This window comes from Lynx rufus, unplaced genomic scaffold, assembly GCF_022079265.1.
Source record: "Lynx rufus isolate CCGP_SWC_20201006 ecotype Redwood Valley unplaced genomic scaffold, mLynRuf1.p SCAF_2, whole genome shotgun sequence".
In the NCBI taxonomy this organism is placed as follows: Eukaryota; Metazoa; Chordata; class Mammalia; order Carnivora; family Felidae; genus Lynx; species Lynx rufus.
The window spans coordinates 127,432,347-127,442,355 of record NW_025814834.1 but is presented as its reverse complement, the minus strand read 5'-3'; the positions used below and the strand labels follow the sequence as shown (position 1 = coordinate 127,442,355).

At 43.1% G+C, this 10,009-nt stretch overlaps 1 protein-coding gene across 1 annotated transcript; it reads left to right on the top strand.

The window, feature by feature from the left end:
* The first annotated feature begins 1,052 nt into the window (after positions 1-1,052).
* CHIA (chitinase acidic) lies at positions 1,053-9,441 on the top strand. Its single transcript, XM_047082205.1, has 9 exons — positions 1,053-1,224; positions 2,972-3,048; positions 3,718-3,884; positions 6,389-6,513; positions 6,695-6,818; positions 7,101-7,286; positions 8,024-8,143; positions 8,230-8,371; positions 9,161-9,441. Exons 1-9 carry the CDS (start codon positions 1,169-1,171, stop codon positions 9,439-9,441), a joined length of 1,278 nt encoding a protein of 425 aa, XP_046938161.1. The 5' UTR covers positions 1,053-1,168.
* The last annotated feature ends 568 nt before the right edge of the window (positions 9,442-10,009 follow it).

The following is a 10,009-nucleotide window of genomic DNA, read 5'->3' as shown; positions in this document are numbered from 1 at the left end:
CCTCACAGTTCATGGTTCTTCTCTTCTACCGTAAGGGCTCCTAAAAGGTGGTTCTAAAAAAAAAATCCAAGCTCCAGGAGATACTGAATTCACTGCTTTAGAGGATGCCTTGTCTGTGGAAGGCTGTACTCCCCAGTTCAGGGAGGTGAAGCATGGATGGATGTGTACTCATTGAGTACAGTACATTCTGGGTAATTTCAGTAAGTACATCTTCCATAGATAGTAGACTTTGAACTCTGCATTCAGTGACATTTATTACTGACATGGAAGGTGGAAGAAGAGAGCACCGTGGCCATTTTTGACTAAGAGGAGGGAAGTGTCAATCTATTGGTGCCTTCACTGAAAAGCCTACTCTTCGGCATAATCCACAAGCGTCACTGGGCTATAACAACCTATGGCACATAAGACGGCACCCAAGGCCTCAGAATTAGATTCTACAGGATATAGACAATTGGTACAGAGCACATGTGTTTTCTTTCACCCTAGGTCTGGCCTTTCTGCTGAATGCTCAGCTAGGTAAGTCATGAACTCTGTCTTTTACCTTTTCCTACCATAAACCACCAATCTTTATAAGTTACTCATAATGCAATTGTCGATTAATGTATTTTTTTAAGTAAATCAAGAGATAGGCCACATGAGGGAAAGGGAACTACTGTCTACTTCACAGACAGATGGGTTTGACATTGAGAAAATCTGTTGTTTTGGATTGGCTGTCACTGCTATTCTCTTTAGCATGACCACCGGGCATTATAAATTGGTATTCACCGGGCTTCACAGGACTACCGGACATATTTTCATAAGTGGTTCTTAGGCTTAAGATCCCCAAATGAATCTGTTGAAGTGGAAAATAACCAACTCCAAGTCAGTCACTAGTTTCCAAACTAGAATCTTTGAACTCATCTGCAAGGGTATTTACATTCAGCACCACCACACAGAGATCAGGCATTGAGGCAAAGGGAGGGAAACAGAGGCAGGGCCAAAATTCACAGTGCATTTCAGTGGCACCTATATCAGGTCATTGTTTTCACTTCTTACTACTTTCAAGTTCTGCTTACCAGCTGACATGCTACTTCACTAACTGGGCCCAGTACCAGCCAGGCCTGGGTGCTTCAAGCCTGATGACATTGACCCCTGCCTCTGTACTCACCTGATCTATGCCTTTGCTGGGATGCGGAACAACGAGATCACCACCATTGAATGGGATGATGTGACTTTCTATCAAGCTTCAACGGCCTGAAAAACAAATAAGAGAGAGGGAGATATCTAATTTGGTTACCTCCTAGGTCAGTTCTTCCCAAACATTAATGTGGAAACAACTCATGTGGGATCTTCTTAAAATGAGTTCAGAGACAGCAAGACTGAGGTGGAGACCAAGATTCTGCATTTCAAACAAGCTCCCAGATGATGCTGATACTTCTGGTCCAGGAACTATACTTTAAGTAGCAGACATATAGATAACATAACACATTGCCTTCTCTAGAAGGTATTCAAAATATATCAGGTCTGTGTCTTTGATTCCCTGTCAATATCTTTTTTTTTTATGACCCAAGAAACTGCAAGCCATCTTAGCTACTCACATCAGAGAGCAGGAGGTGGAAGATACTGAAGATCAGACATCACTGAACTGAAAAAAATCAGAAGTGTCTACTGTAGTTTTAAAGTTCTATTTGTGTAAAAATGAAACAAAACAAAGAAACGATAACCCTAGTATCTCCTAATTTCTGATTTGCTCAATTTAGCTATTTCTAGGAGAAATAAGGCTATAGGCCATTGCTACAATCAGTAGTGGTATTGTCTTGAATGTAGCTACTAGAATTTAAGTTATGATAAACAGGAAATAAACTCCTTTAGAGTGGTATTTCTTGAGGTATGATCCATGGACTGTGAATCAAAATCACATGGGGCACCTGATAAATATGCCAAACCCTCTCTCAATCCAAACGAATCAGAATCTCTGAGAAAGAGGCTATAAACCCAGAAATTTAATGTTTTCCCGTTCTGACACTTGCACTCCATTCTTGTATGAACTGTTTGAGAACTGCTATTCCAGGAAGTGTACATAACTTTAAGCAATTGATTTATATTCATTATCTTGGAGGCTGAGAAAGCAATTAAGCTCAAGCAATATGTCATCTGATGGAATAGAATATGATTCAATTATGCTTTTAAGTTTTATATATATTATTGCTATTCGATTCCTAATTTTACAAAATCCAGTCCCATAATTTGGACTTCCCTAAAGAATTATGAGTGCATTTATTATTTTTTTAATGTTTATTTATTTTTGAGAGCGAGAGCAAAAGCAGGGGAGGGGCAGAGAGAGAGAGAGAGAGAGAATCCCAAGTAGGCTCCATCCACACTGTCAGCATGGAGCCCAATGTGGGGCTTGAACCCATGAACCGTGAGATCATAACCTGAGCCAAAGTCAGATGTTCAACTGACTGAGACATCCTGACATCCCTTGAGTGCATTTATGATTAACAACACAATTTTTTTTGTCATTGAAATATAATTAACGTAATTATATCGGTTTCATGTGTGCAATATAATGATTCAACAATTCTATACATTACTCAGTGCTCATCATGATACAGTGTACTCTTGGTCTCCTTCACCGATTTCGCCCATCTTCCCCACCAGCCCCCCACATCCCCTCTGGCAACCACCATTTTATTCTCTATAGTTATGAGTCTGGTTTTTTACTTGTCTCTTTTTTCTATGTTTATTTGTTTTGTTGATTAAATTCCACATGTTTGAAATCATATGGCATTTGTCTTTCTCTGACTTATTTCACTTAGTATTATACTAAGTATTGAATAACAACACAATTTTTATAATGAAAGTCTTCAGTAGTGAAGGAAAATTATCCTACAGAATATCTTACCAAGGCAACATCAAAGTATATGACCAGACCCAATAGTAAAGTGATGTAATTTTAAATAGAAGGATTCATGGATCTTGAAGTTTCTCTTTTCTATCCTTTGCTTTATAGGAACAGCCAGCTGAAAACTCTCCTGGCCATCGGAGGCTGGAACTTTGGAACTGCCCCATAAGTCCTCTGTGGGAGAGCCTAGTGTTCATTTGCTATTGAAAACAAGCTGTGTTTCTTTAGACTTCACAATCTAAGACAGGGTATGAAGGATCCACATTAAACAAACAGGCTACTGGAATAAATTACTCTACCAGAATAGCAATATTAAGGTAGAACACAATTTATTTTATATGTTTACATTTAGATGGATATTCTGAGATTCCATTCACAGGGATTTAGTTACGGAGATTTCAAAACAACCTCTTCTTAGAGTATTTCAAAAACACAACCCTGCAAAGGGTGTTATAGCACTTCTATTTACCTCCTGGGGGAAGAGAAGAGAAAGCCAGGCAAATAAACAAGACTTTCTGAAGGTATATGAACTTGGGGGGCTATCTGGAGAGAGAACACAGTGAGCTGGGTAACCATGTGTTTGAAGCAACAAGCGCAACCTAGGAGAAAGCTCAGAGCCGGGTGGATCACAAAATAAATGGAGTGCTGAGATTCCACGGCTGGCGGAATACTGATTACAAAGGACAGGAGAAAGCCAGAAGCATACGTACATCTGGGCTGTGGGTCTCCGTGAAGAGCTCTGAGGCAGAAATATAAAAGTCTGATTTTACTACAAGGTGTTGGGACCGCCAAGGCATTCCCTCACCCTGTGTTTGTTTTTTGGGTCTCCTGCAGCTTCACTGCCATGGTTTCCACTCCTGAGAACCGCCAGAACTTCATTGCCTCAGTCATCAAATTCCTGCGCCAGTATGAGTTTGATGGGCTGGACTTTGATTGGGAGTACCCTGGCTCTTGTGGGAGCCCCCCTCAGGACAAGCATCTCTTCACCGTCCCGGTGCAGGTGAGGAGAGATGTGGTAATCTCCAGCCCAAGAAGATTCAAAGTCTATTCCTTCCAATGATAATCTGGTGGTTCCCAAGTGCAACTAAACTGGAATTTAGAATGACAGAATCTTCGCATCCCAAAGATTCTTAGATAGCATGCCTTCATTTGAAGCTTTTCATAAGGATAACAACAACACATGTGTGCTACATGCTAGGCACTATTCTACTGTATTCTACTATTCTAAGAATTATAACTCATTTCACCTGTGCATCTATTCTATGATCTAGATACTATAAGTACCATAATCTGTATTTTACAGAGGAAACTAAGGTTTAGGTAACTTGCTTAATATCTCACACCTAGCAGGTGTCATAATTACCCATGCGGTCTGGCTACAGAGCCCACTGCTTCTAACCATTACACTACTAGACTGTCTGTTATTACTGAGCACTTACTCACTCTGTCCCAGACACTGGGTGAGGTGTCAGGTTGGAGATAAGAATAAGATAATCCTTGGCTTTAGGGAACATGAAATGAGGTGGAAGGTTGGAAAACAACCAACAATTACAGTATGCTTTGATCAAGCAGCACAGAGGCAACCTAATTCTGCTCTGGGGCAGGATCAGGAAGAGTTTCCTAGAGAAAGGGACGCTTGAGCTCAGTCTTGAAAGCAGCTAGTATTAGCAACGAAGCGAAGATGGGGACTGCACAGATGAAGACAGAGGGACGATTGTGAGGCCACACGTGCACAGGAATAAGACCATGTGGGACTTGTACATTATGTTAAGGAATTTGGACTTTACTCTCAAGGCTATGGGGCAGCTTTGAAAGTAGTGGAGAGATAGGATGAAACTTGTATTCTAGAAAGACAACTCTTGGCTTAACCATGGAGGCCAAATTCAAAGGAGGTAGGAAGGCAGGGATACAGTTAGGCTATTGCAGTAAGTCAAGCAAGAGATGCCAAGGGAACCGAACAGAGGACAGAAAGGGCAAGTATGCAAGGGTACAATCAATTGGATTTGGACACCAATTGAAAGTGGAAAAGATAGGGCTTCCAGTTTCTGACTTTAAGGAGTGCCTTGTTGTCCTGTTAACTAAAATGTAAATACAAAAAGAGTAGATTTGGAACAAGGAGGACTTATGAATTTGTCTTTGGACATGAAGAATGAGAGGAGTCTATAGGACCTCCTATAAGAATGCCCCGTAGTCACTGAATGAAGACCAATCTAGAGCTCAGGACAAAGAACCTGACTTGATATACTGTATTGAAGTCATCAGAAGAGGAAGATAATTAAGAGATCACCAAGGAAAAGTGAATGGAGTAAGAAGATCCAAGGATAATTTTTAAATTTACCCTCTCAAAATAGAGAGTTTCTTTTTTTAACTTTTTTTTTCATTTTATTTATTTTAGAGAGAGAAAGAGAGAACATGATAGCAGGAAAGAGGGACAGAGGGAGAGAGAATCTTAAGCAGACTCCACACTAGCATGGAGCCCAACGTGGGGCTCGATCCCACAACCCTGGGGTTATGACCTGAGCCAAAATCAAGAGTCAGATAGATGTTCAACTGACTGAGCCACCTAGGCAAGCAGAGATTCTTACTATACTATTCCATACAGCAGATCATCAGCCAGCCTCCAAGGGCTTCAATATTAAGTAACTCACTGGTTGAAAAGTCAATCTACTTATTTGTTGAACAGCTCGAGAGATCAGAAAGAACATCTCTATTCTTAGCCGAAACATGCCTCCAATCATAATTTATAACTTCCAGTCATTGGTTCTAGCTCCACCCACTAAAGTAACCAAGGAAAAAAAACACCTTCTGTAATCTATCAGTTCAATATTTGCAGACAGCTACAACATCCCACCTATAATTTCTCTTCTTCCAGTTTAAATATCCTACTTCCTTTAACCAGTACCACACGACAGTTTTCAGACCCACCCTTCCGTGGAACACACTCTGGCACACCCTAAGAACACAGTTATAAAAACTGAACCCAGTCCTCCGAATGAGATTAGAGTCATACAAAATAAAGGTGCTAGGGCTGAATGGGAACCTATCACCTGGCTGTAGCCACTTCCCTTACTGGCCAAATCAGCATTTCATTTGACGGGATGTCAGTCCTACAAAGTAGTTCATTTACTGGATGAAGGGAAGCAACATCTACACCGCTAAAAGCTGGATATAAGTTCCTGCAGCAACTGTGAGTTCAAAGTATAGTGATATAAGTGGAGCTCTGACTGGTCATCTGGGACCTGCATTCTGGTCATGACCTGGCTACTAACTTGCTGTGGGACTTTGGTGAAAATGTCTAATTTCTATTCATATTAGATACCACTAAAATGGACTGGTATCATCAATACTATGTACGTTACCGGGATATTGAAAGACTAAAAAGTAAGATAAAACACATGGAAACATCTTGAAAAAGAAAAGCATTATACAAACATACCTATTATGATTATTCAAGGAGCTAAAATCAGATTCATAGATGACCTACAGTGCTTGCTTATTCTATAGGAAATGTGTGATGCTTTTGAGCAGGAGGCCAAGCAGATCAACAGGCCCAGGCTGATGGTCACTGCTGCAGTAGCTGCTGGCATCTCCAACATCCAGTCTGGCTATGAGATCCCCCAGCTGTCCCAGTGAATGATTCCCCCTATCCTCAAACTCCTGTAGCTCTCTCTTTTGCAAGGTAGACTTGTCCTTAGTCTGGCTTGCTATTCAGGGACCTTGTTTAGGAGGCTTTGGAAGTGGTATCGCATGCCTGCATATGTGTGGAAGATGACCATCAGAAATGTTTTTAAATCCCTTACCCCACCCCAGGTACCTAGGCTACATCCATGTCATGACCTATGACCTCCATGGCTCCTGGGAGGGCTACACAGCAGAGAACAGCCCCCTGTACAAATACCCTACTGACAAGGGCAGCAACGCCTACCTCAATGTGGTAAGTCTCTGCACGCATGCACATGAAGACCAGAGATGAGGCTGTAAATCACATGGAGATTCGGGGACAAAGAAAATTCTGCAAATGTCTCACCTGGATAACTATGCTCCTTAGTGGCTGATCATATCCCGTTAACTATGATTTCGCCAAAATGTTTTGAAGAAGTATTACCTACCCGTTATTAACATCGTACAATTTTGCCTGTTAGAACAGTGGACTAATGTCACTAAGCATTGGGTCATCAGCTGGGTGGAGCCTCTGGCTAACCCACTGCCGTTGCAGGATTACGTCATGAACTACTGGAAGGAAAATGGGGCCCCAGCTGAGAAGCTTATCGTTGGATTCCCTACCTACGGCCACACCTTCATCCTGAGTGACCCCTCCAACACTGGCATTGGTGCCCCCACCTCTGGTGCTGGTCCTCCTGGGCCCTCTACCAGGCAGTCTGGGTTCTGGGCCTACTATGAGGTAGGCAGACTGGGCTGTACAATGGAAATTCTGTGAATTCCATGGGCTGTGCTGAACGGTAGCCTTAGGGCTAGAATCTGCAGAAAGCTTGAACGCTCATTCAGTCCACTACTTATCTACTTAAAATACAGCTATCACTCTAAATGCTTCAAATGTTTAAATAATCAACTCACTTACCTAATCCAGTCTGAAGAGCATTTATTTTTTTTTAGAGTTTTTAAAAAATGTTTATTTGTTTTTGGAGAGAGAGAGAGCGCACACGCACAGGCGGGCTAGGGTCACAGAGGGAGGGGGACAGAGGATCCAAAGTGGGTTCCGTGCTGACAGCAGAGAGCCCAATGCAGGGCTCAAACTCACGAACCTCAAGATCATGACCTGAGCCGAAGTTGGACGCTTAATCGACCAAGCCACCCAGGCACCCGAAGAGCACTTTTAATGTGCAATATTCAAGCATCAGACTGCAGATTTAAGGTCATTTATATTAGCACCTAAGGGAGTGAAAGAACTATATCTCTCATATTAATGTGGGCTCCCAAAATTAAGCATTAAGAGTAGGGATAACGAGAGTATTTCAAAAGCAACTTGATCTTATTTACTGCAAATAACAACCCATAACTAGAAAACAGAAAAATCGCCCAATGAGAGACATGAGAAAAACAAAACAAGGAAACAAGTGTCTATTTTTTTCTTTCATGGGAGTCACATTTAAAAGATTTGAATCTCTTGATTTTTTAAAGATCTGTACCTTCCTGAAAAATGTAGCCACTCAGGCATGGGACACCCCTCAGGATGTTCCTTATGCCTATCAGGGCAACCAGTGGGTTGGCTATGATAATGTCAAGAGCTTCGATATCAAGGTAAAGTCAGCCCCTCTGCCACGCTATGGGCCCAGCCTTAGTCCAGGGAAGTAAAATGACCTCTGGTGTCCTCTATCCTTAAACAGGCTCAGTGGCTTAAGGAGAACAATTTTGGAGGTGCCATGGTCTGGGCCATAGACCTTGATGACTTCACAGGCACTTTCTGCAACCAGGGCAAGTTCCCCCTGATCAATACCCTGAAGAAAGCCCTTGGACTGCAGAGTGCAAGTAAGTGACAACAGGAGGATGCCCAGGGTAGACAAATGCTCCTTCTGTAACTCAAAAGGCAGCTCTAATATCTGCCCACCCCCACTGTCCAGGGAGTCACTTCCCATTTCACCTCACTGCTCTTGCCCAGCTGAAACACAGGTGCTGCATTCTTTCCCTACCCTTGAACTTCCAGGTCAGCCATGTTATGCTCTTATGGCAAGCCAGACCTACCTGGGTGAGTTTTCCAGGTCGGCTAAGTCTTAAAGGAAAGCCTCAAGAAATTAGGCTGACTTTCAATATATAAGCATTTATTTTCTATGAACCCCTCCCTCATTAATAGGGGACCCTATTAATATGGAGGTCATTAATATGAACCCCTCCCTCAGCCCTCCTGGAGACTGAACAAGAGCCTTCAGCACTGCTCACATGTTTCTAGTCTGTACTTCAGGACAAATACCACGTCCCTAATTTTTTTCCAGACTTTTCTCCCAGAGGTTATTGGCTTGCCACATATACCCAGATCCTAGGAAACTATTTGGTACATACTGGTGCTCAGTGATTTTTTTTTTAATGATTTTGACATCATAAAGAAGAGAGAACGTTTTCAATTTAAAACTGGAGTGGCCTGAAATTATAGCTCTTCCTAATTCCTGAATATGGAGTAATCATGTGATCTCCTCGCTGGCAGGGATCCTGAGCTAACAGCACCCCACCTCCATACTTTTGCCTCAAGGCCACTAGTCTCCTCACCTCAAGGCAATCTGGGTGCCCCTTCCAGGTCCACTAATCTGCTTTGTGCTATTTCGGGTTGCACCCGCTCTGCTAAGCCAGTTGAGCCCATAACCTCTCCTCCCAGCGGCGGAAGTGGGACCGGAAGTGGAAGTGGGAGCATCTCCTCCGGAAGCAGCTCTGGAGGCAGTTCTGTGGGTAGTGGGTTCTGTGCCGGCAAAGCCAACGGCCTCTACCCCGTGGTGAATAACAGAAATGCCTTCTGGCACAGAAGGTACGTGAATGGAGTCACGTACCAGCAGAATTGCCAGGTGGGGCTTGTCTTTGACCCCAGCTGTGAGTGCTGCAACTGGGCATAAACCTGACCTGTGCCTCCATTCCCAAAGGTTCGGAACAGTCTCCCTTGCTTAGTGCATCTTGCTCCTGCCTAGAGTTCTGCAATAAAAGCCATCAGTCAAAACATGAGTGTCCTTGGTTTTAAGTGATTTGGGTAGAAACCTTTCTAGATGTGAAAATACAGGCTGTGCAGGGGTTGGAGAGCAAAAGAGTGTGTAAGGAAGTGGGGGGTAGCGACAACCCCACAGTCTTCTGTTTGCCTCAGTTGATCTGCGTGAAGGCTGGAGGCTGTCATGAGGGAGGAAATGTTTGGATGTTTGGTGCTGGGATGGGATGAGGACATGAAGAAAATAGGTCCGTAGCCTGGTGACTGTCCTCGGGAAAGAGCCAAAGTGACTCTGTGAGACCAGGGACCACAGGCCTGTGTGGCTTTCTCAAAAAGCAGAAGCAGGGGGCATTGTGTTCACAACTGTTAAGATCCCAAACCTGGCCCAGCACCTTCTAAATTGGCAGCTTTGGGAAGATCTGTGACATAGACTCCTTTTGAAATGTCTGCCTACCCCATGGGCCAGCCATGTCCCTTGATCAGGA